The 27,467-nt window shown below is 38.5% G+C and overlaps 1 protein-coding gene and 1 pseudogene across 1 annotated transcript in view; one reads left to right on the plus strand and one right to left on the minus strand.

Annotated features, from left to right (window-relative positions):
- LOC130843076 (uncharacterized) overlaps window positions 1-27,467 on the plus strand; it is a 280,003-nt gene that overhangs the window by 228,082 nt on the left and 24,454 nt on the right. The window contains 2 exon segments of the mRNA XM_057719733.1: window positions 25,752-26,060; window positions 26,150-26,467. Coding sequence (XP_057575716.1) covers window positions 25,752-26,060; window positions 26,150-26,467 — 627 coding nt within the window.
- LOC130843077 (heterogeneous nuclear ribonucleoprotein A1-like) lies at window positions 13,282-14,547 on the minus strand (annotated as a pseudogene).

Below are 27,467 nucleotides of genomic sequence, written 5' to 3' on the forward strand. Positions count from 1 at the left end.
TATGATATTGGAGCTTCTAATGTTATCATTTTAAGAAAATTGATGTCTTGATATTAATTCCAGTTAGCATACACTTTAAAATACAGAGACTTTGAGAGTGTTCTGACATTTAAACATTGATTGTGGTCTCTACTCCTTGACTCCCATTGCTATAATTTAGGCTCTCACATTTTTATGAAGTGTTCCAGTTATCTCCTACTAATCTCTTTGTCACTAGTTTCCTCCCACTGGTTTGTCTTTTCTGTATTTTCAGATGTTTTAGTGATGTGAAGGTAAGTCAAGGTGGTGATGCAGCAGAAATAAGTATAGAATAGCACATCTCTTCAATTTTCTAATTGACATCGAACTCTTGGAATTTCTTCCTCTCCATCTTAGGGCTGGAGTACGGGAGAGAAATTTCAGCTTCTTTAGTGAATTGTTGGAAGTGATAAACTCTGTTTAGGAGAAATCCAGTGGTAGAAACAATGACCTGAGAAGACTGAGGAGCTTGTGTGAAATAAGGAGGAGATTTCAGGGGGTTCAGGAGAAAGATTTGGGAAGGGCTTCACAAATCAAGAAGGACTGCGGTACTGAAGTCCAAAATGGTGAGGGGCTGAAGATGCAAGGACCACAGGAGGGGAGGCTGGGATCAAGATCCACATCACCTTGTACATTCACTACGGCTTCTGGGTTACACTTCCTTCCTGCTCTCATTCCTTCCCGCCCTCTCTTCCTTTATCTTGATGTGGGAGTCATTTCTGAGCTCTGTGGGAGAGCTGGCATTTAAAGGTTGCTACTTTGTGGTAACGGTTTCACAAATGTATACTTATCTCCAAACTCATAAAGTTGAAAATATTAATTATGTACAACTTCTTGGATGTCAGATGATTTTCTTCAGTTTGTATTTGCTTTGTATAATTGATTTCTGTTCTCAATTTTTGTTCTTCTTTTTTGGTTATGATTTGCTGTTATTTTTGTAGATTCTTGGAATGAAATCTTAGATCACTTCATTCAGTTTTTATTTTTATCCTCATGTAGGCATCAAGGAAGTACCAGTGTTCTAAATTTTCTTCTAAGCACCACTTTAGTTTAGACCCACTAATTTTGATACTACATTATTTCTTTTGTATTTTATCATCATAAAGTATTTCTTCTTTTTCTCTGAATATATTCTGTTCCCTTATACTCTTACTTTGTATGATATTAATGAAGATACTACAGCTTTCTCTGATTAGTGTGTGCATGGTATATAATTTTTTACCTCTTTAATATGTTTCTGTGTTATATTTAAACACACATATATTTGTAGAGAGTATACGGTCTTATCCATATGCTTTTATCCAGTCTGAATGTTGTGCTTTTATTTGGAGTATTTAAATTACTTACATTTAATATAATTATTGATATAGTTGGGTTTAAGTGTGTTCTGTTTTCTTTGTTCCTATTTTAATCTCTAATTGAATTTTTTTATTATTCTATTTTATTTAGTCTATTGGCTTATTAGCCATATCACCCTTTTAGGAGTTTGACATAATAGTGAGCTATCACTCTTTAATCACATTTTACCTTGTAATGATATTTTATCACTAACATGTAATATCAGGCCTTACTGTAATATATACATCCATTTTCCTGTTCTTGTCCTTTGAGCTACTGTTGTCATACATTTTACTTATATTATGAATCTTATACTATATTGTTGTTATTTTTGTCTTAAATATTCTATTATTTCAAAAATTAGAGATAGTTTCTTTTTACATTTATACACAGAATCACCATTTAGCACAATCCATATAGCTTTGGGTAGATCCAAGTTTTCATCTGTTACCATTTCCCTTTAGCTGGAAGACCTTCCTGTAACATTTTTTTTTGTAGTGTATTTCTGATGGCCTCAAATTCTTTCATCTTTTATTTGTCTGGAATCATTTAAATTTTCATTCAGTTTTGACAAGTATTTTCATAGGTGACTGAATTCTAGGTTAACACCCATCCCTGCCCCCCACCCCCCCCAGCCCCGGTACTTTAATTATGTTTTTACTTTCTCATGGGACTTGCATTGCCTCCAAGCCAAATGCAGGACTATTTGTCTTTGTTACCCTATATATTATGTGTCAAATTTTCCTGGCTACTTTTAAGACATTTAAAAAAATTTATCCAGTTTTCCTAATATGATTTATTGAAAAGACTATCCTTTCCCCACTGAGTATTCTTGGCTCCCTTGTCAAGCATTAGTTGACAGTATGTACATGGGTTAATTTTTGGGCTCACAGTTGTGTTCTACTGGTCTACTGTCTATTTTCATATCATTATCATACTGTTTGATTACTGTAGCCATGTAGTGTATATGTTTTCTCTTTTTTCTCAAAGATTGCTTTGGCTATTTGGTACTTTTGTGGATCCACACACATTTCAGGATTGTTTCTTTTATTTCTGTGAAAAATGCCATTGGAATTGCATTGATTCTATAGATGGCTTTGGGTAGTATGAACATTTTAAAAATATTAATTCTTCCAATTCATGAATATGGGATAGCTTTTCCTTTATTTGTGTATTATTCAATTTCTTTTATCAGTCATAGTTTTTAGTGTACAGATCTTTCACATCTTTGGTTAAATGTTCTCTTAACTGTTTTATTGTTTTTGATACAATTTTAATGAGATCATTTTCTTTAATATTTTAAAGATATTTCCTTGTTAGTGTATAGAAATGCAAAAGATTACTGACTATTGATTTTGTCTCCTGTGACTTTCCTGAATTCATTTATTGGTTCTAACAGTGTGTGTTTTTTTGTTTTTTGTTTCCCTGTGGAGAGTTAGGATTTTCTATTCATAGTGTCATGTCTTTTGCAAACAGAGACAATTTTACTTCTTTCTTTCTAACTCAGATTCCTATTATTTCTTTTTTGATTAATTGCTCTGGCTGGGACTTCCAGTGGAATAAGAGTGGGAAAAGAGTGGTAAAAGTAGATTGTTCCTGATCTTAGAGGAAAAGCTTTCAGCCTTTCACCATTGAGTGCAATATTAGCTATGGGATTCTCATATAGGGTCTATATTGAAGAATGTTCCTTCTGTATCCAATTTTTTGAGAGATTTTTAAAGTTTAAGGATATTGAATTTTGACAAACACTTTTTCTGCATCTATTGAGATGATTGCATGATTTTTATATTTCATTCTATTAATATGATGTATTGCATTTATTGATTTGTATATTTTAAACCATCCTTGTATCCTAGGGTGATACATTAGGATACACTTTATCATGGTGTATAATCCTTTTAGTGTGTTGTTGAATTCAGTTGGCTAATATTTTGTTGGGAATTTTTGTATTTATATACTTCAGGGACATTAGCCTGTAACTTTCTTTTCTTGTAGTGTCCTATATAGCTTTGGTATCAGGATAATTCTGCTCCTTCTTTATTTGTTTTTTTTTTTTTTTTGAAGAGTTTAAGAAGGATAGGGGATATTTCTTCTCTTAATATTTGGTAGAATTTATCAATGAAAAAAATTGATCCTGGCCTTTTCTTTGTTGAGAGGTTAATTACTGACTCAATCTCTCTACTCACGATTGATTTATTTCAATTTATCGATTTCTCATGATTCATTCTTGGTAGGTTGTATGTTTCTAGGAATTGATACATTTCCTCTAGGTTATCCAATTTGTTGGCATATAAGTGTTCATTGTAGTCTCTTATGATCCTTTTCCTTCTATAGCATCAGTAGTGATGTCTCCTCCTTCCTGTCTAATTTTATTTATTCAAGTCTTCTCTTTCTTTTTCAGTTACTTTTGCTGAAGGTTTGTCATTTTTGTTTATCATTTCAAAGAACTAACTCTTAGTTTTGTTAATCTGTTCTATTGTTTTCCTATTCTCCATTTGTTTCTGCTCTAATATTTGTTATTTCCTTCCTCTGCTAACTTTAGGTTTAGTTTGTTCTTCTTTTCTAGTTCTTTGAAATGTGATATTAAGTTGTTTATTTGAGATCTTTCTTTCTTCTCAATGCATGCATTTATCACTATAAATTTCTGTCTTAGAATTGCTTTTGCTATATTCCATAGTGTCGGTATGTGCGATTCCACTTTTGTTTGCATCCAGATATTTCTTAATTTCCCTTGTGGTTTTTTTTTTTTGACTCATTGGTTGTTTAGGATTTTATGTTTTATTTCCACATATTTGTGAATTAGCCAGCTTTCTTCCTGTTGTTGACTTCTAGTTTCAAATCATTGTGGTCAGAAAATATTCTTGACATTATTTCTATATTCTTGAATTTTTTGAGACTTGTTTTGTGGCTTAGCATATGAGCTTAGAACACATTCTATGTATACTTGAGAAGAATGTGTATTCTGCTGCTTTTGGATGAATTGTTTTATATATGTATGTTATGTCCATTTGGTTAATAATTTTGTTCCAATCTTCCATTTCCTTATTGATTCTCTGGACAATGTATCCACTGATTTTTATATATTTAGGTGCTCTGATGTTATGTGCTTATATATTTATGATTATTACATTCTCATGGTAAATTGATCCCTTCATTATTATATAATAACCTTCTTTGTCTCTTGCTACAGTATTTGACTCAAAGTCTATCTTGTCTGATATAAGTGTAGCTACCTCTGCTCTTTTTTGGTTTCCACTTGCCATGGAATTTCTTTTCCCATCCCTTCACTTTGAGCCTATGTGTGTCCTAAAAGCTGAAGTGAGTTTCTTGTAGGCAACTATACTTGGGTCTTGTTTTATTAATCCATGCAGTTAGTCTCTGTCTTTTGATTAAAGAATTCAATCCACTAACCTTTAAAGTAATTATTGATAGGTAGAACTCGTTAATGCCACCTAATTAATTGTTTTCTGGCTGTTTTGTAGTTCCCTTGCTCTTGTCTTCCACTCTTGCTGTCTTTCTTTATGAACTGATGATTTTCCACAGTGTATGCTTTGCCTCCCTTCTTTTTATCTTTTGTGACTCTATTGTAGGCTTTTGCTTTGTAGTTAACATTAGTTTCTCATGAAACATAAATATATGTATGGTTAGGTGCCATAAAGTGAGGGGCCTCTGTGTATATCCCCTGCCCAACCTGGCCCTGCCTCATCCTTACCTTATGTGCATGTTCGCCTTCTCCTCCTAAGCTGAAAGTTTAATCAATAACTACCTGCATGATAAGCCCACCCCTCAGCTAATGATTGTTCTGGCCCTTGGACCAGAACCACTCCAGGATGTTTGGTCACCAAAAGGAAAAAGCTGTGCTTGCAATGGTTGCTAACCCAAAGAGCTGTGAGGGGATGCATCACAGAAGTCCCTCTAGCAATATCCAGAAGCCCTTCTGATATCATGCCCCCATAACAAATAGCCTCCTCCTCCCCATTATAGTGAAGACTGCTGCCCTGCCCTGCGTGCCATTGGTGATTGACCTTGGCCTGGGACTTGTAAGATTCCCTGTCCTATAAATCATTCATGTCTCTGTTGCTGACTCTGGATTCTTTCTTTGTTCTAGTGACAGGACAATTTCAATGACTGCAGGTCTGTGAGGTGCAGCCCAACAATATGGCAGTATATTTTATGCTGTTACTATTTAATTTGGTTGCATACAAAACCCTACCCTTTTAGTCCTCCCCCTCTACATTTCATGCGTTTGATATCACAGTTTACCTATTTTTGTATTGTATTCATTAATAATTGTTGTACTTGTATCTATTTTGAATACTTTTGTCCTTTTTACTCAAGTGAGGTAGTTAACACACCACCATATTATGGTATTAGGGGATTCTGAATCTGGCTATATACTTACCTTTATCCATACCTAGTGTGTGATATATTTATGTATATTTCATGTTACTAACTAGCTTCCTTTCATTTCAGCCTGAAGAACTCCTGTCAGTATTTTATGTAAGTAGGTCTAGTGGTAATAATCTCCTTCAACTTCTGTTTGTTAGGGAAAGTGTTTATTTCTCCATTATTTCTGAAGGACAGTTTTGTGGGGTAAAGTATTCTTGGTTGGTGGTTTCTTTCTTTTGGCACTTTGAATAAATGATTTCATTCTCTCATGGCCTGCAAGGTTTCTTTTGAAAAATCTGCCAATAGCCTTGTGGGACTTCCTTTGTATGAGAGAAATGTTTTCTTGTTTTGCTACTTTTAAAATTCTCTGTCTTTGGTTTTAGACAGTTTTTTTTTATAATTTGTTTTGGATTGAAATTTTGGGGTGACCTATTAGCTTCATGAACTTAGATGTCTAAATTTTCCCCCAGGTTTGGGAATTGCTCATCCATTATTATTATTTTTTAAAATTTATTGGCTGCATTGGGTCTCCATTGTTGCGTGCAGGCTTTCTGTAGTTGTGGAGAGCAGGGGTGACTCTTCATTATGGTACATGGGCTTCTCATTGCAGTGGCTTCTCTTATTGCGGAGCATGGGCTCTAGAGCACAGGCTCAGTACTTGTGGCACACGGGCTTAGTTGCTTCATGGAATGTGGGATCTTCCCAGACCAGGCTTCGAACCCATGTCCCCTGCATTGGCAGGCAGATTCTCAACCACTGTGCCACCAGGGAAGCCCATGCATTATTTTTTAAAATAAGTTTACTATCCCTTTCCCCCTCACTTTTCTGGGACTCCATGATGCATACCTTGTTTCACTTGATGTTGTCCATATTTCCCACATGTTTTCTTTATTCTTTTCATTCTTTTTTTTTTTTTTTCACTCCTCTGTTTGGATAATTTCAACTGATATTGCTTCTAAGTCATTGATTTTTTCTTCTGTTTGGTCAACTCTGTTGTTGAAGCTCTGCATTGAATTCTTCAGTTCATTTATTGGATTGTTTAGCTCCAAAGTTTCAGGTTAAATCTTTTAAAAAATGTTTTCTATCTCTTTGTATCTCACTGAATTTTCACATTCCCTTCAGATTTGGCCCAATTTTCCCTTTCTATTTTATTGGATCTTTAATGCTTTTAAGATAATTTTTAGTAAATTAATTCTACATCTTAATTATTTTCAGCAAAAGAGATATCCTCAATAACCAAGCCTACCATTACTAAAAAAATTGCATGGAACTTTTCACAGTAATGAAATCATCTACTTGTTTGTGTCATGAAGTAGATAAAAACTACATGAAGACAAGGGCATCATCTTCTTATTGTCTGCATTTACAGCACTTACACTCTCTTTCCATAGATAATTGTAGTATTAATAAAAGTAGCTTTAGATAATTGCAGTATTAATAAAAGTAGCTTCTGTGTGCTTTCAGGTTCCTATTTAATCCTTTAATCTCACCTCAATGTCGGACTTCTAAAAAATCTCTGACTAAACATCATAGGATGTCTCCCTCCTTCTACTGTCTCCTTTACCTCCTTACCATTTATCTTCATTTCCTTCCCAGAATGAACCTTCTCAGGTCTCTGGTCTGAACTGTGTCCATCTAAAATTCATATGTTGATGCTCTGGCCCCCACTGTGACAGCATTTGGAGATAGGGCCTTTAAAAGACAATTAAAGTTAAATAAGGCCAGAAGGATCTGATCCTAATCTAGTAGGTGGCATTATAAGAAAAGGAAGAGACAGATCTCCCTGCCTCTCTCCCTGTGCACATGTTCTGAGGCAAGGCCAGATGAGTACACAGTGAAGTAGCAGTGGCCTGCAAGCCAAGAGAAGAGGTCTCAGAATGAACACTGTCTTGCCAGCACCTTAGAATCTTGGATTTACCAGCATCCAAAGCTGTGATAAGATAAATAAATTTCTGTTGTTCAACCAGACAGTCTGGAATTTTGGAGCTAATGGAGATGATTCTATGGCCTTAGGAAACTCACTTCCCAGTTCCTGAGAGGCAAGCAGGAGCCTAGGACACTGGAGGAGAAACTGATGTGACAGAGAAAGGGGATTTGGGTCTCAGTTCCAGGTGGGACTGGTCAGCAGAACTGGTCACACAGGAATTAGTCCCATCTGGTTGAAGCAATTAAGGCACTCACATAAATATTCAGCTTGTTCACGCCTCTGTTTTCTGACTCTGGAGGGAACCAGTACATTAGTTATATGTTGCTATGCAACAAATTCACGCCAAACTTGGCAGCTTAAGTCAACAAACACCTAGTATTTCACAGTCTCTGTGGGCCAGGAATCAGCATGGTTTACCTGGGTCCTTGACTCACTATCTCTCACAAGGCTGCAGTTATCTGAAGGTTCAACCAGTGGTAGATACCAACCTAAATGTACTCACCTGGATGTTGGCAGCATTCAGGCCTTGGTGGACTGTATAACTGAGGGCCTCAGTCCCTTGCTGGCTGTTGGCTAGAGGCCTCCCTCAGCTCCTTGTCATGAGGGTCTCTCCATAGCTTGCAACCTGGCAGCTGGCTTCCTCAAAGCAGGAAAGAGAGCAAGATAGCCACAAAAGAGAAACCAGGGTCATCTTGAAACCTAATCTCCTAAGTGACATCTCATTACTTTTGCCAAATTCCATTTGTTAGATGCATGTTACTAGATACATTCGAGTGAGGGTGTTACACAAGGACATAAACACAAGGTGACAGGAATAATCAGGACATTTTAGTGTCTGCTCACCATAGTCCTCTGTTCCTAAGCTAGATGAGAGTGCTCCCTGTGAGACAGAGAAGGAGAGGGAAGATTCCTCCCTGGCATCATGGGCCATGAGCTCTAACTGAGAGGGGAAGCTGGGCCCCAAGCATCCTTGGGCACATCTACTGGGAGGGCAGCATCCAGAGCATTCTGAAGGCCTGTCCTGGTGGTGTCCCTAGACGTGGGTTATACAGGCTTGTGAGAAATACCTGGGTGCCTCCCTTCCCAGCTCCATGTTCAGTGATGCCAAATTGGGAGCTTAAAATTGACTGTGGAGGGAATGTTTTCACCAGAGAAATCAGTAAGTGTTATACACAGGGAATTTTTTTCCCATTAGAGAGCACATTTTTTAATACTTGTACTACTGCCTGGTCTCCTAAAATCTCTCCTGTGTCCTGTGTCTTGTGTCCTGTGTCCTGTGTCCTGTGTCTGTGTCTTTCTTGCAGCTCTGGAGCTGAGGCTGAAGGATGGAGGCCACCGCTGTGAGGGGAGAGTGGAAGTGAAGCACCAAGGAGAATGGGGCACAGTGAATGATTACGAATGGGGCTTGGATGAGGCAGCTGTGGTGTGCAGACAGCTGCAGTGTGGAGCTGCTGTTGATGCTCCTGGAGGGGCTTATTTTGGACCAGGGATTGGCCCCATTCGGTTTTCCTACATACTCTGCAATGGCACAGAGTCAACTGTCAATGACTGTCGTTATTCTGAATTTGGAAACTATAATGATAGCATTTCCCATGACCATGATGCTGGAGCAGTCTGCTCAGGTAAGTCCTATATGGCTTGAAAGGGGATCCCCAGCAGAAAAAGCCTCAGTCTCATCCCCAGAATAACTATGAGAATGCAGATCTCAGCTTTTAGAACATAGTTGGATGAAGACTCCAGTCACACAGTGTTTCCTAGAGTACTAGGTGCTCAAGAGAGCAGAAAGGCTTACTTGGCCCTGGACATTAAAGGCTCCAGATCTATTGGTCACTGGGCCCTCCAGTCTTGGTTGTGCATCATAAGAGGCAGGGAGGTTAGGTCAAATGTTTCATACAGGTGCAGCTGCTGGGTTGGACCTCCGTGACTTAGTTTCAGCATGGTAGCTGTTTTGTATTCTTTTATGAAATGGTTAGTTAGGTGTGGCTACAAGAGGGGCCATAGGAGAGGTGTAGGTAACAAGGTTTATTACACTCACAGGTCCTAGAAGGGCAGAATCACCACACACCATCAGGTTGGTACATGGGGGAGGCGCCAATAGAACAGGCTCAACCAAGCAGTGGGGACCCAAAGAGGGAGTGAAGTCCCACGGACAAGTGAACAATATTGGGAGTAAAGGTTTAGTTACACAAGGAGAAGACATGAGGGGATTTCACTGGTGCATTTAAATGTTACTAGGTCACAGTCAGGGGAGGTAAGAAGGGGGATTTATGGGAGGGGCTAGTCATCACATTGGTGCACCTGGTCACCTGGGTGGGGTGCTCACATCTGATTTGTGAGGATGCTGAAACAGCAGAAAAATATGAAGTTTTGAACTTCATATTTCAACTTTGAACAAAAACTGTACATATTTAATGTTTGCAATGTGGTAAGTATACATTTTTTGAAATCATTATGGCACTCATGCCACAAATCTATTCATCTCCGCAAAAGTTTTTTCATTCCTCTTTATTATTATTAAAATGATTATTTTCAAGGGGCATTTGAATTTTAGTTAGAAAATTTTGTTATAAGAAAACCTGTTTTCTGGCATTTCAAGAAATATTCCTTGTTGTCAGAATGTCCTAATCATGATTTCAACTGCAGATAAGCCTGTGGAAACATTATAGGATACCCTGCCTTATTTTGATAAATCAGCATCTGAATAAAAATGGAGTGTGTGAGGTTGGAACTTCCAGTGATATTGGAGCTTCTAATGTTATCATTTTAAGAGAATTGCTGTCTTGATATTAATTCCATTTAAGATAAACTTAAAAATAAAAAAGTTTGAGAGTGTTCTGACATTGAAACATTGATTGTGGTCTGTACTCCCTGACTCCCATTGCTATAATTTAAGTTCTCACATTTCTATGAAAACAGTTCCAGTTTTCTTCTACTAATCTCTTTGTCACCAGTTTCCTCCCACTAGTGTTTTAGTGATGTGAAGGTAAGTCAAACTGGTGGTGATGTAGTTGGGATAAGATTAGAATACCTTATGTTTTCATTATTTTAATTGGTATTGAACTCAAGTTTCTTCCTCTCAATTTTATGAAAGTGGTATGAAATAGAATTTCTGCTTCTTTATTGGATTGTTGGAAGTGAAGTATTGTATTTAGGACAAATCCAGGGGTAGAAACAATGACCTGAGAAGACTGTAGAGAAGCTTGTATGAAATAAAGAGGAGAATTCAGGCGGTTCAGGAGAAACATTTGGCAGGGGCTTCACAACTTGAGAAGGACTGTGGTACTGATGTATAAAATGACGAGAGGATGAAGATGCGAGGATTGCCGGAGGGGAGGCTCGGATCAAGATCCACGTCAACTCATACATTCACCACAGCTTCTATGTTACAATTCCTTCCTGCTCTCAATCCTTCCCGCCCTCTCTTCCTTTAGCTTGATGTGGGAGTTGTTTCTGAGCTCTGTGGAAGAGCTGGCATTTGAAGGTTGCTAATTTCTTGGTAGGAAGTTTTTATAATATGGATTCTATTTCTTTAACAAATATAGAACTACTCAAAGTTTCCTTTTTTTTTTCTTTTGGTATCAGATTTTGGTGAGTTGTGTTTTTCAACTAATTAGTTTTCAAAGACTCGGCCTATTCTAATTTTTCAAATTAGAAAAAAATTTGTTCATATCTCATATCTTTAAATTCACCAATTGATTGTGTTGATTTTCTTCATTGTGTATTTGTTTTCTGTTTAATTGATTTCTGTTCTCAGTTTTCATTATTCTTTTTTTTTTGGTTATGATTTGCTATTCTTTTTGCAGATTCTTGAAATAGAATCTTTTTAAAAAATATTTTATTTATTTGGTTGCACCAGGTCTTCATTGTAGCAGGTGGGCTCCTTAGATGTGGCTTGCCAGCTCCTTAGATGCAGCACATGGGCTCTTTAGTTGTGGCATGTGAACTCTTAGTTGTAACATGCATGTGAGATCTAGTTCCCTGACCGGGGATCAAACCCAGGGCCCCAGCATTGGGAGCTTGGAGTCTTAACACTGCACCACCAGGGAAGTCCCTCTTGAAGTAGAATCTTAGATCATTTCATTCATTTTTTATTTTTATTCTAATGTAGGCATCAAGGAAGCATCAGTGTTCTAAATTTTCTTCTAAGCACCACTTTAGTTTAGACCCACTAATTTTGATACTACATAATTTCTTTTGTATTTTATCGTCATAGAATGTTTCTTCTTTTTCTCTGAATATATTCTGTTCCCTTATACTCTTACTTTGTATGATATTAATGTAGATACTACAGCTTTCTCTGATTAGTGTGTGCATGGTATATAATTTTTTACCTCTTTAATATGTTTCTGTGTTATATTTAAACACACATATTTGTAGAGAGTATATGGTCTTATTCATATGCTTTTATCCAGTCTGAATATTGTGCTTTTATTTGAAGTATTTAAATTATTTAAATTTCATGCAATTATTGATATAGTTGGGTTTAGGTGTGCTGGCCTGCTATTTGTTCTATATTTTCTTTGTTCCTATTTTAATCTCTAATTGAATATTTTTTAGTATTCTATTTTATTTACTCTATTGGTTTATTAGCCATATCACCTTTTTAGGAGTTTAACATAATGGTGAATTATTACTCTGTAATCACATTTTACCTTGTAATGATATTTTGTCACTAACATACAATGTCAGACCTACCTATAGTATACTTCTATTTCCCTGTTCTTGTCCTTTGTGCTATTGTTGTCATACATTATATATTATATATATTTTTATATATATTTTATATTATGAATCTTACATGTCGCAATTAATGTTGTGTTAAATATTCTGTTATTTTTAAAATGAAAGTTTTTTTCCCCCACAGAATCATTATTTAACACAGTCTTTATAACTTTGGGTAGATCCAAGTTTTCCTCATTTTTTTTTTAGAACTCTTTATTGGAATATAATTGCTTTACACTGTTGTGCCAATTTTTGCTGTACAACAAAGTGAACCAGCTGTATTTTTTTTTTTCAAGAGGGTATTAAATCGTTTATTGATTACACATGATAATGGATGATACACAAGCTTCATTCCCATCTGTAACTTTATCTGGTACCATAATTCAATTTAGATATATTGCATAGGATGTGCCAACAATCATAATATTAATAACCAAAAATATTCTGTGACTTTGCTTGGGTGACCCTTTTAAAGGTGAACTCCAGGTCACAACACAGTAACTGTCAGTTCAACTACACCACGGTTTCTGAAGACAATAGCTTCTCCACCAAAGCAGGTTGTAAATAAATTTCAAATGGAACCTGGCATCACCCTGAAGGAATTCTAACTTCACACTGTTGGGGTAATTTACCAAAATGGCTTCAGAGTAGACTAACTTTACACAGCACGTTTAAAAAAAGACACATTTATTCAGCGTCATGATCAGACTATTACATTTAGCAATCAACAACATGGGTGCAAAAAAAAGTATATACATTAAAACCCTTTGTTGGAATGCTTTACACTTTCCGCAGAACAGAAACTAAAATAACCTGTTATACAATTAGTCACAAATACAGTCCTCGAGTTTTTTTTGCCCATACACTTGAGTATTGTTTAAAACATGTCTTCTTTGTAGCAGCTAGGCCCTGCCACCACTGTGCTTGGCTGAGTTCACAAATCTGTTGTAACCTGTAGCTTCCCTGTCACTTCTCTGGCTCTCCTCTCCTGCTAAGCTTTGTTTCCTGGCAGTAATTAAAACCTTCTGCCACTGCCATAGCTACTGCTGCTGCTGGAACTGCCATAGCCACCTTGGTTTCATGGTTTGGCAAAGTATTGGCCTCCACCGCCATAGGGGCCAGAACTTCTGCCTCCAAAGTTCCCTCCTTTCATGGGTCCAAAATTTGAAGATTGATTGTTGTAGTTGCCAAAATCATTGTCGCTTCCACCACCTCCAAAATTGCTTCCACTACCACCGCCAAAGCCGCCTCCGCCTCCTCTGTTGTTATAGCTGTCATAGCTGCCACTCCCGCCATAGCCACTGCCCTGGTTTCTTTAACCCGGTCCACCACTTCCATAGCCTCTGCTTCCTCCAGAGCAGCCAGGGCCGCCTCCTCCATAACCACCATCATTACCAAATCCATTATAGCCATCCCCACTGCCACCATATCCACCACCACCGCAGCTGCCACCAAAGCCACCTCGACCACTGAAGTTTCCTCCACGACCAAAGTTGTCATTCCCACCAAAACCACCTCCACGACCACCACCAAAGTTTCCAGAACCACTTCGACCTCTCTGACTCGATGAAGCACTAGCCATCTCTTGCTTAGATAGGGCTTTCCTTACTTCACAGTTGTGGCCATTCACAGTGTGGTATTTCTGAATGACAATCTTGTCTACGGAGTCATGGTCATCAAAGGTTACGAAAGCAAAGCCTCTCTTTTTGCCACTGCCTCGGTCAGTCATGATTTCAATCACTTCAATTTTCCCATACTATTCAAAATAATCTCTTAAGTAATGTTCCTCAGTGTCTTCTTTAATGCCACCGACAAAAATCTTTTTCACAGTTAAGTGGGCACCAGGTCTTTGAGAATCTTCTCTTGAGACGGCCCTCTTTGGTTCCACAACTCTTCCATCCACCTTGTGTGGCCTTGCATTCATGGCCACATCCACCTCCTCCACAGTGGCATAGGTGACAAACCCGAAGCCTCTGGAGCGCTTTGTGTTTGGATCCCTCATTACCACACAGTCTGTGAGCGTTCCCCATTGCTCAAAATGGCTCCTCAGACTCTCATCGGTTGTTTCAAAGCTCAAACCTCTGATGAAGAGCTTCCGCAGTTGTTCGAGCTCTTTGGGAGACTCTGACTTGGACATGACGGCAGTGGAGGGGGGAGACGTCAACGATGCTTACTCGGCGGTGTCCACGGGCAGAAAGTGAACCAGCTATGTTTATACATATATCCCCATATCCCCTCCCTCTCTCGACTCCCTCCCACCCTTCCTATCCCAGCCCTCTAAGTCATCACCCGTCATCAAATTGGTCTCCCTATGTTATGCAGTAGCTTCCCACTAGCTATCTATTTTACACCTGGTAGTGTATATATGTCAATGCTACCCTCTCACTTTGTCCCAGCTTCCCCTTCAATCCCCCCCACCCCATGTCCTCAAGTCTGTTCTCTACTACATTTGCATCTTTATTCTTGCCCTGTCACTGGGTTCATCAATAACCTTTTTTGAGATTCCATATATATGATTTAGCATATGGTATTTGTTTTTCTCTTTCTGGCTGACTTCACTCTGTATGACAGACTCTAGGTCCATCCATCTCACTACAAATAACTCAATTTCATTTCTTTTCATGGCTGAGTAATATTCCATTGTATATATGTGCCACATCTTTATCCATTCATCTGTCAATGGACATTTAGTTTGCTTCCAGGTCCTGGCTATTGTAAATAATGGTGCAGTGAACATTGTGGTACATATTTCTTTTTGAATTATGGTTTTCTCTAGGTATATGCCCAGTAGTGGGATTGCTGGGTCATATGGTAGTTCCATTTTTAGTTTTTTAAGGAACCTCCAAACTGTTTTCCATAGTGGCTGTACCAACTTACATTCCCACCAACAGTGCAGGAGAGTTCCCTTTTCTTCACACCCTCTCCAGCACTTATTGTTTCTAGATTTTTTGATGATGGCCATTCTGACCCGTGTGAGGTGATACCTCATTGTGGCTTTGATTTGCATTTCTCTAATGATTAGTGATGTTGAACATCTTTCCCTGTGTTTGTTAGCCATCTGCATGTCTTCTTTGGAGAAATGTTTATTTAGGTCTTCTGCCCATTTGTGGATTGGGTTATTTGCTTTTTTGGTATTAAGCTGCATGATACAGCTCAGGTCCCCTGCTGGCCTCCGGTAACTGTTCTATTTGTGGGGAGATGTGATCTCCGAGTTTTCCCACACCACCATCTTGACTCCATCCCCGAGGAAGTGTTCTAATTTCATTCTTTGACGTGTAGCTGTCCAATTTTCCCACCACCACTTATTGAAGAGGCTGCCTTTTCCCATCGTATATTCTTGCCTCTTTTGTCAAAGATAAGGTGCCCATATGTGCATGGGTTTATCTCTGAGTTCTCTGTTCTCTTCCATTGATCTGTATTTCTGTTTTTATGGCAGTACCATACTGTCTTGATCACTGTGGCCTTGTAGTATAGTTTGAAGTCAGGAAGCCTGATTCCACCAGCTCTGACTTTCCTTCTCAAGACTGCTTCAGCTATTTGGGGTCTTTTGCATTTCCATACAAATTGTAAAATTTCTTGTTCTAATTCTGTGAAAAATGCCATTGATAATTTGATAGGGTTTGCACTGAATCTGTAAATTGCTTTGGGTAGTATAGTCATTTTCACAATGTTGATTCTTTCCATCCAAGAACATGGTATGTCCCTCTATCTGTTTGTATCCTCTTTGATTTCTTTCATCAGTGTCTTATAGTTTTCTGCATACAGGTCTTTTGCCTCCTTAGGCAGGTTTATTCCTAGGTATTGTATTCTTTTTCTTCCAATGGTAAATGGGAGTGTTTCCTTAATTTCTCTTTCTGCTCTTTCATTGTTAGTGTAAAGGAATGCAAGAGGTTTCTGTGCATTAATTTTGTGTCCTGCTACTTTACTAAATTCATCGATTAGTGCTAGCAGTTTTCTGGTACAGTCTTGAGGGCTTTCTATGTATAATATCATGTCATCTGCAAAGAGTGACAATTTTCCTTCTTCTTTTCCAATTTGGATTCCTTTTATTTCATTTTCTTCTCTGATTGCTGTGGCTAACACTTCCAAAACTATGTTGAATAATAGTGGTGAGAGTGGGCACCCTTGTCTTATTCCTGTCCTTAGAGGGAATGCTTTCAGTTTTTCACCATTTTGAATGATGTTGGCTGTTGGTTTACCATATATGGCTTTTATTATGTTGAGGTAATTTCTTTCTATGCCCATTTTCTGGACAGTTTTTATCATAAATGGATGTTGAATTTTGTCAAAATCTTTTTCTGCATCTATTGAGATGATTATATGGTTTTTCTCCTTCAATTTGTTAATATGAATATGATGTATCACATCGATTGATTTGCATATATTGAAGAATCCTTGCATTCCAGGGATAAAACCCACTTGATCATGGTGTATGATCTTTTTAAGTTGCTGTTGGATTCTGTTTGCTAGTGTTTTGTTGAGGATTATTGCATCTATATTCATCAATGATATTGGCCTGTAATTTTCTTTTTTTGTGACATCTTTGCCTGGTTTTGGTATCAGGTTGACGGTGGCCTTGTAGAATGAGTTTAGGAGTCTTGCTCCTTCTACTATATTTTGGTAGAGTTTGAGAAGGATAGGTGTTAGCTCTTCTCTAATTGTTTGATAGAATTCTCCTGTGAGGCCATCTGGTCCTGGGCTTTTATTTGTTGGGAAATATTGAATCACAGTCTCAATTTCACTACTTGTGATTGGTCTGCTCATGTTTTCTATTTCTTCCTGGTTCAGTCTTGGAGGATTTTACTTTTCTAAATGTTTATCCATTTCTTCCAGGTTATCCAATTTGTTGGCATATAGTTGCTTGTAGTAGTCTCTCATGGTCTTATCTATTTCTGCAGTGTCAGTTGTTACTTCTTTTTCATTCCTAATTCTGTTGACTTGCATCTTCTCCCTTTTTTTCCTGATGAGTCTGGCTAATCTTTTATCAGTTTTGTTAATCTTCTCAAAGAATCAGCTTTTAGTTTTATTGATCTTTGCTATTGTTTCCTTCATTTCTTTTTTGTTTATTTCTGACCTGATCTTTAAGATTTCTTTTCCTCTGCTCACTTTGGGCTATTTTTGTTCATCTTTCTCTAATTGTTTTAGGTGTAAGTTTACATTGTTTATTCAAGACTTTTCTTATTTTTTGAGGTAGGACTGTATTGCTATAAACTTGCCTCTTAGAACTGCTTTTGCAGCATCACATAAGTTTTGGATCATTGTGTTTTCATTGTCATTTGTTTGTAGGTTTTTAAAAATTTCCTCTTTGATTTCTACAGTGATGTCTTCGTTGTTTAGTAATGTATTGTTTGACCTCCAAATGTTTGTATATTTTTACAGTTTTTTTTTCCTGTAATTGATATCAAGTCTTATGGCGCTGTGGTAGGAGAAGATGCTTGATACAATTTCAATTTTCTTGAATTTACTAAGGCTTGATTTGTGCCCCCAAGATGTGATCTATCCTGGAGAATGTTCCATGTGCACTTGAGAAGAATGTGTATTCTGCAGTTTTTGGATGGAATGTCCTATAAATGTCAATGAAGTTGAGATGGTCTAATGTGTCATTTAAAGCTTGCATGTCCTTATTTATTTTCTGTTTGGATGATGTGTCCATTGATGTAAGTGGAGTGTTAAAGTCTCCTACTATTATTGTGTTAGTGTTGATTTCCCTTTTATGGCTGCTTGCATTTGCCTTCTGTATTGAGGTGCTCCTATGTTTGGTGCATAGATATTTACAATTGTTATATCTTATTCTTGCATTGATCCCTTGATCATTATGTAGGGTCCTTCCTTGTCTCTTGTAATAGTCTTTACCTTAAAGTCTAGTTTGTCTGAGATGAGTATTGTTACTCTGGCTTTCTTTTGACTTTCATTTACATGGAGTATCTTTTTCCATCCCCTTACTTTCAGTCTGTATGTGTCCCTTGGTCTGAAGTGAGTTTCTTGTAGACAACATATATAAGAGTCTTGTTTCTGTATCCATTCAGCCAGTCTGTGTCTTTGCTTGGAGCATTTAATCCATTTACATTTAAGGTGATTATTGACATGTGTGTTCCCATTATCATTTTCTTAATTGTTTTGGGTTTGTTTTTGTAGGTCTTTCCTTTTCTTGTGTTTCCTGCCTGGGAAAGATCCTTTAGCTGGTTTGGTGGTGCTGAATTCTCTTAGCTTTTGCTTGTCTGTGAAGCTTTTGATTTCTCCATCGAATCTGAATGAGATTCTTGTTGGGTAGAGTATTCTTGGCTGTGGTTTTTTCTTTTTTAAGACTTTCAGTATATCCTGCCACTCTCTTCTGGCCTGCAGAGTTTCTGCAGATATCTGCAGAAGATCAGCTGGTATCCTTATGGATTTTCCCTTATATGTTATTTGTTGCTTTTCTCTTGTGGCTTTTAATATTTTTTCTTTGTGATTAATATTCATTAGTTTGATTAATATGTGTCTGGGTGTGTTTCTCCTTGGGTTTATTCTGTATGGGACTCTCTGCACTTCTTAGACTTGATTTACTATTTCCTTTCCCATGTTGGGGAAGTTTTTGACTATAATCTCTTCAAATATTTTTTCAGACCCTTTCTTTTATTTCCTCTTCTCCTGGGATGCCTATGATTCGAATGTTGGTACACTTAATGTTGTCACCAAGATCTCTGAGATTGTCTTTCATTCTTTTTATTCTTTTTTCTTTTCCTGCTCTGTGGCAGTTACTTCAACTCACTTACTCTTTCTTCTGCATCAATTTTTCTGCTGTTTATACCATCTAGAGTATTTTTAATTTCAGTTATTACATTGGTCACTGCTATTTGTTTGCTCTTTAGTTCTTCTAGGTCCTTATTAAATGTTTCTTGTATTTTCTGTATGTTTTTTTTTGAAATTTTGGATCATCTTTACTCTCATTACTCTGAATTCTTTTTCAGGCAATTTGCCTATTTCCTCTTCATTTATTTGGTCTTGTGGGTTTTCATCTTGCTCCTTTGCCTGCAAGGCATTTCTTGTTTTCTCATTTTGTCTAATTTATAGTATTTGCTGTCTCCTTTCCCTCTGCTGCCTAGTGGTAATTCCTCTTGTTTCTGTTCTCTGTGCCCTGTGGTGGGGTTGGTCCAATGTCTTGGGTAGGCTTCCTGGTGGGTGGGTCTGGTGCCTGCTTTCTGGTACATGGATCTGAGTCTTTTCCCTCTGATGTGCAGGGCCATGTCAGGTGGTGCATTGTAGTGTATCTGTGTGCTTAATATGGCTTTAGGTAGTCTGTGTGCTGATGGGTGGCTTATATTCCTGTCTTGTTTGTAGTTTGTTGTGAAGTGTCCAGTACTGGCAGTTGCAGGCAGTCAGGCAAAGCTGGGTCTTAGACTCTGATAGAAGCCTCTGTGAGAATTCTCTGCAGTTATTCTTCCCTGTGGCTGAGGACTCTCTGGTGGTTTAGCATCCTGGACTCGGTGCTCCCTCCCCAAAGCCTGTAATTTGACTTCTGGTTGAGTCATCCAGACTCTAGCGGTCACTCGTCCTGGCAAAAAAAGGAGATTAAAAAAGACTATCCAAGCCCCAAACTAACAGCAAAAGGTTAAGTCAAGCAAATACTGGATTCAGGAAAGAGGTATACACACAAGAAACATAAAAACCAAACCCGATAGAACATAAATCACTAGAACAACCTGACAGAAGAACCCCAGAATGCAATCAGTCAATCAAAGAGAAAACCAACAAAATTCAAAACCAAAAAAAAAAAAAAAAACAAAAACAAAAACAAAAAACCCCCACAAAAACACAAAACCAGGAAAATTGTGAAAACGAAGACCAAATATAACAAAGAGCAAGAGAAAAACCAGACAGACTGAAGATCCTCAAATTAAATCAAACAATTATAATTAGAACTAAGATAAGGACAAAACCTAATATTAGAAAAACCAAAGCAGTGTGTCATCTGAAGAATAAAGCAAGGAAACAGAGCAGACCAATAATATTGATTAAAAGTATAATAAGATAAACTAAAAATGAATAGAACACAGAGCAACAGAAGAGCATAATAGGACTGGAAATATAAAAAGAAAAAGAAAAAATAGAAATGTATTAAAGATAAAGAAGAAAAGAAGATGAGGAGATAAACAGCACTACAAAAAAGCTAGCTAGAAATAAAAATATATAAAAAGGCTAAAAATAAAAATAGAAGTAACCAATAGAATAAAAAATATGTTATAAAACGTGAAGATCCTTTGGGACTAAGATTGAAAAAAAAAAACTGAAACTGACCACAGAATAGATCAAATCAATAAAATTAATAATAATAATTCTGTTTCCTTGGGGTCTCAGCTCTAAGTGTCCTTGTACCCACCTTGGGCCTCAGGCAACCTTTGTCTCCCCATGATGCCCTCTTCTGCCTCTGGGTTGGACTCTGGACCTGCTGTGTTTCTTATGGGGTCCACTTAGGCTCTGATCTGGCCCAATTCCTGTGCATGCTTGCTCCCACAGTCCACAGCTGCCAGAGTTAGACCTTTTTCATTTGTGGGAACATTCATTGTTTACTTAGATATTCCAAAGACATAGCATCTACCTAGCTGATCTTGGGGAATTAGTCTGCAGTGTGTATATCTGATGGAAAGATTTTAGAACCTCTTCCTTAGTTCCCCTGTCCCTGGTGTTCAGCTTTGGTTTTGTCCCTGCTTCTGCGTATGGTCTAACCACTAGAGTCCGGTCCTGAGGCTGCCTTGGAGCTCTTTGGGTCTGCCTCAGTGAAGTTTTCCTTTATTGTTCATCTGCAGGTGCAGGTGTGTGGGGAGAAAGAGGTTTTGATAGTGGCTCCTCTCCCTGTGTGTGACTCAACAGTAGCGTGCTGCTTGGATCACAGGAGCCCTGGGGGTGACACGAAATGTGCAGGGATGCTGGCAGCCATGGGTATAGGAAATCTGGCCTTACTGTGGTTCTTTACTGGTGCCCAGCCCAGGGCACCTGATGGGCAGCCCTCAGGAGCTTTTTGTATTACTCTGCAAATCAGCAGAGCTTCCTTTATTGTTCGTCTGTAGGCACTGGTGTCTGGGGAGAGAGAGGGTACAATAGTGGCTCCTTCCCCTGAGTGTGAGTCAGCAGTAGTGTTCTGCCTGGGTCGCCGGAGCCCTGGTGGCAGTGGTGCTACTTATTGTAGAAGGAAGTTGGCAGGCTTGGGTGTAAGCAGAATGTCTCCAGAGCTGGGCCACTCTGCAGACGTCTTCTGGCTCTTGGCTGCAGGCACACCAGGCCAGCCCTGTCAGGGGGCTTTTTCTATCCCTTGTTGACAGCAGCAGCCAGGCCCAGAGGAGGCCTCCCTTTGTTTGCCACTGGGACCCAAAGAGAAGCTCTACCTCTGGCCTAATCAATACGCTTGCTCTTCTGTTGTCAGTAGCAGATCTTGCCTCTACCTCACAACGTAGACCCACAAATCAGGCAAAGTTCTCCCTAGGTAATTGTGGGGATCCCCAAATGAAGTCATGTATCAATGAATAAGGCTGGTCATCAACAGGCTGACATGAGACAGTTCATGCACTTCTCCTGCTCAGGACTCCTTCTGCTGGGTATCAACTTGTCCTGGCTCCTTCACTGAACAGGCTCACCTTAATTGTTTTTACAAAACGTGCAAGTCCTGTAAGCTTCACATAGCCTAAAAGATAAGAAGTTTGCCTGAGCTGTTGTCTAGTCAGTTGTGTCCAGTTGAGCTTGATCCAAATTTTCATCTCTTATCATTTCCCTTTAGGTTGAAGACCTTTCTGTAGCATTTTTGTGTAGTGTGTGTCTGGTGGCCTCAAATTCTATCATCTTTTATTTTCATAGGTGACTGAATTCTAAGTTAATAATCCCCTCCCCCCCAACTCCAGTACTTTATATATGTTTTTACCTTTTCAAGGGACTTGCATTGTCTCCAACAAAAAGTCAGGGCTTCTTACCTTTGTTACCCATATATGTGTGTAATTTTTCTGGCTGTTTTCAAGAGTGTTTTTTGTTTGTTTTCTTGTTTGTTAGTTTATCACTGGGTTTCAGCAATTATTATCAAGTTTCCTGAGAATGTTTTCTTTATATCATTCAGGGTTTGTTTAGCTTCTTGGATCATTAGGTTTACAGTTTTCATTAAATTTGAAAAAAATTCCATCTATTATTTCTCAACATTTTTTTCTACTCATCCTCTTTTCTGAATCTCCAAATACACCTATTTTATATAATTTGATATTCTCCCATATGCCATTGAGTTTCCATTCATATTTTTTTGTCTTTTTTCTCTCTCTGCTTCAGTTTAGATCGGGGCCCCAATCTCTGGGCTGCAGACAGATCTTAACTATCAGGAGGTCAGCGGTGGTTGAGCAAGTGAAGCTTCATCTGCTGCTCCTCATTGCTCCCCATTGCTCGCATTACTGCCTGAACCATCTCCCTCTGCCCCCATCCGTGGAAAAGTTGTCTTACATGAAACCGGTCCCTGGTGCCAAAAAAGGTTGGGGAACACTGATTTAGACAATCTCTCTTGCTTATGTTTAACTTCCCAATTCTTTTTTTTTTTTAATTATTTATTTATTTTTGGCTGCACCAGGTCTTAGTTGCAAGATGCAGGATCTAGTCCCCCGACCAGGGACTGAACCTGGGCCCCCTGCATTGGGAGTATGGAGGCTTACCCACTGGACCACCAGGGAAGTCCTACTTCCCAATTCTTTTATTCTGCAATGTCTAACCTCTTGTTAAATTAATCAAAATAATTGTTCATTTGGGATAGTGTAGTTTTCAGTTTTAGATGCCCCACTTTTTTCTAGTCCTTTCTTTCTGTTTATTTTTATGCTTCATTAAGCATATTTGTATTAGTGGTTTAAAGACTTTATCAGCCAATTCAATCATCTCTGTAATTTCTGAATCTCTTTTTAAAAATTTGTTATGGATTACATTTTTCTTCTTTGGAGATTTTAGTACTTTTTGATTGGATGCTGGGAATTGCTAGGCAGTCCCTTACCAGGAAGAACTCTACCAATAAATAATCAGAATACACCCAGAAACCAGGGAGTTGTACTTGATGAATTAACTTTTTTTTTCAGTCTCTTCAAATGTGTTCCTTTGCTGACCAAATGATGACTTTTTATTTTAGTTTCCCTCCTTTAGTTTCAAAACTTCCTGTGATCCCACCTTACCTGCCACTTATTCTACTTACACTCCACTTCTGCAGCAGTTGCTTCCCTTTTTGATTTTCTTTTGCATCCATCTGTATCTTTTAAGATGGCATTTGCTTGTGTGAAGTGGAAGAAATGAGAAAGGATGGCAGGGTTAGGTGGTAGATGGGAGGAGCAGAGGGGGATATAATATGCTAGTAACTTATTCAACCAGTATTTCCTTATAATAGTTATATATTTTATCCATATTGAGGCTTTTGCAACTTGAAACTCACCAAATTTTGGCTTGTTTGCTTGCTGGCTCCTTCTTCTCATTCTTCTCTTTTTCATTTTGGCAGCATGCCATCTTCTTTTAAAATGACAAATCATTCATGAATGAAATTAAATAAGATGCAAGTAAATGGAAAGTCATCCTATGTTTACAGATTGCAAGAATTAATATTGTTAAAATAACTATACTACTCAAAGTGATCTACAGATCTGATGCAATCTCTATCAAAATCCCAATGGTATTGTTTATAGAAGTAGAAAAAAAATCCTCAAATATGAGTGTGTTGTTCAATTTTCATGTATTCATTAATTTTCCTATTTTCTTATCATTACTGATTTTAGTTTCATTCCATTGTGGTCATAAGAGATATCTGGAATGATTTCAATCTTCTTGAATTTGTTAAGACTTATTTATAACCTAGCATGTCATCTATCCTGGAGATATGCCACGTGTGCTTGAGAATAATATATGTTTTTCTGCAAATAGGAATACAGGATTAGTGCAATGATAGTATTAAAATCAATTATTACTAGCTTTTAGCATTTTCTATGACTCTTGTCTCAGAAGAAAACCCTCTGATAGGAGGCGATCTGCAAGCTCAGCTATCTTGTGAACTCCCACAGAGAACTCACTCTCCCAGGTTCATTGACATCCTGGAGTTTCAAGAGACATGGCTAGGACTCTTTCTCTATGACTCTCTGAGCTTTCTTTTTTTTTTTTTTAACTTTTTATTTGTTTATTTTTTTTTACAATAAACTGCATATATTTAGAGTGTACAATTTGGTATCCCAGTCTCCCAATTCGTTCCCCCCCCAACCCTCCCCACTTTCCCCTTTGGTGTCCATATGTTTGTTCTCCACATCCGTGTCTCTATTTCTGTCTTGCAAACCGGTTGATTTCTACCATTTTTCTATAGTCCACATATATGTGTTAATATACAATATTTGTTTTTCTCTTTCTGACTCACTTCACTCTGTATGACGGTCGCTAGGTCCATCCACGTCTCTAAAAATGTCCCAGTTTCATTGCTTTTCACAGCTGAGTAATATTCCATTGTATGTATGTACCATATCTTCTTTATCCATTCATCTGTTGATGGACATTTAGGTTGCTTTCATGTCCTGGCTATTGTAAATAGTGCTGCAGTGAACATTCTGAGCTTTCTTAACTCATCTTCTTTCCTATTGATGTCACCTAATAAATTCTTAGAATTTTTGGCCATCAAAAATTATCAGAAAAAAATGTGATGACATAAAAATGAATTAGTTATAATGTCTATATTTCTTCTCTTGAGCCATCATCTGTCTACAGGTTGGCATGCACTCAAGGATCCAGGCCTGATGATTTCCCCTAACCTAAGTCACTAGAGGATTAGCTCCTGAGAGAGAAAAGTAATCAGAATATTAGACCCAGAAGTCTTAGGAAAGCTTTAACTTTGTCTGGATGATAGGTCTCTAATCTCATAGTCCACATTCCTCTGGGTGGGTTCTGTTCTGCATATCTCTGCACTCAAGTTTATGTGCCCACATATTATGCAGTTTCCTTGGGTTCTGTAGGTTCCAAGCTCCTAAATGAGAAATTTACTTCTCCAACCAGTGCTAAAATATATGTACCTGGTATTCAGCCATTCCAGAGATCTGTCTTGGGCCCTGTAGTTTCCAGGCTCCTAGACCAAGGAATTCCCATTTCTAACCAACCTTTCAAAGTATATGTTCTTGGGATTCAACCATTCCAACCTGACCCTGCATATCCTTTTGGATTTCTCTTCAGAAACTTGCTCATGAAAATGCAATTCTGACAATAACTGTCAGATTCTCTCTCCATGTCCCACTCCTGGAGTATAAAAGCTTTCACACCATTGCTTGTGACATGTTGTTTCCAACTGCCAAGCTGGGATCCTGAACACTCACTGGTTTTCTTGTTGTTGTTGTTGTTGTTTTTCTCTTAGGGTTCGTGCGTCTAGCTGATGGGGATGGACCCTGCTCAGGGCGAGTAGAAGTGCATTCTGGAAAAGGCTGGACCCCGGTGCCTGATGGGAACTTTACACTCCCCACTGCCCAGGTCATCTGTGCAGAGCTGGGATGCAGCAAGGCTGTGTCTGTCCTGGGACACATGCCCTTCAGAGAGTCAGATGGCCAGGTCTGGGCTGAAGAGTTCAGGTGTGAGGGGGAGGAGCCTGAGTTCTGGTCCTGCCCCAGAGTGCCCTGTCCAGGGGGCACCTGTCACCACAGTGGAGCTGTTCATCTTGTCTGTTCAGGTGAGATGCAGATCAGGACTTATCCTTCCTACATATGCTGTTGGGGCAAGAAAAATGTGAGATTTTGCTAAATTCCTGTCTTCTACCAGCATACTCAGATGTCCGGCTCATGAAAAATGGCACCTCTCAGTGTGAGGGGCAAGTGGAGGTGAATATTTCTGGACGATGGAGAGCGCTCTGTGCCTCCCACTGGAGTCTGGGCAATGCCAACGTTGTCTGTCATCAGCTTGGCTGTGGAGTTGCCATCTCTACCCCTAGAGGAGCACACTTTGCGGAAGGAAGTGACCAGATCTCAACAGCCCGATTTCACTGCTCAGGGGCTGAGTCCTTCTTGTGGCATTGCCCTGTGACTGCCCTGGGTGGTCCTGACTGCACCCATGGAAACACGGCCTCTGTGATCTGCTCAGGTAAGAGAGAGAGAAGGGCTACTAGTACCCAGGATGCTCCTGGAGTGAATTGTCCCCAAGAGCAGAGAGTGAGGGAAAACTGGCTTCAAAAGTTAAATATTTCATGGTGAAATACAGTTCTTCTCAGGTCAGGGCAAGAACTGTGAAAATAAACACTCTTATTTAACTATATATAATCACAGAGAACATGTATAAGCAATAACCATGTACCCAAGTTCGGGTTTTTTCCCCCTCTTAACCATTTGAGAATTACTTATACACATTAGGTTCCTTTACCAGGTATGTATATATGTATATGTTCCTTTACCTCAGCATGTATATCTTAAGTACAAAGACATTCATTCAAATTCAGGAAATTTTAATTGCACACAATATTATTAACTCTTTACTTTGAAATACATCTGAGCCTGAATTTGTTAGCTTTTTGTTTTGTTTTGTTGTTGTTGTAGAAAGTTTTTCATTACAAGTTCAATATTTTAAATGAAATGAGCATTATTCATATTTTCTATTGGTTCCTGTGTCATTATTTCAAGTGGTGTTTTTCAAAAAGTTTCTCCAAGTTAGGTAAATATTCAAAAATCTTGGCAAAAGGGGAGTGACCTCAGCATCCTGGTGGTATAAGATGTCCCTCCTTTTTATTCCTCTTTTTAACAGTTAATTAACCACACATCCATGATCAAAAGAGCCTCCGTGAATGTTGTAGTGTCCAGTATCAGATGGCAAGGGACCAGGAGGACCTACCTGTGCACCCAGTAATAGGCAGAAAGACCCTCAAAAGGCCTGCAGGTTAGCAGGAGCCAATGAACCTGCTCCAGCCCCTGTAGGCTATGGTCAGGGAAAACCTGGAGAAATCTGGAGAATGTCAACTTGGTTGCACACCTACAGATGATAGAAACTTGGTAGAGCTTTTAGTACTCTGAGAAAAAAAGAATTTGAAAGATTGGAGATGATAAGAGGATTTTACCAGTGCTGGCTCCTCCTCCCAAGGTGACACAGCAGC

This window comes from Hippopotamus amphibius, unplaced genomic scaffold (genome assembly GCF_030028045.1).
Source record: "Hippopotamus amphibius kiboko isolate mHipAmp2 unplaced genomic scaffold, mHipAmp2.hap2 H_2, whole genome shotgun sequence".
In the NCBI taxonomy this organism is placed as follows: Eukaryota; Metazoa; Chordata; class Mammalia; order Artiodactyla; family Hippopotamidae; genus Hippopotamus; species Hippopotamus amphibius.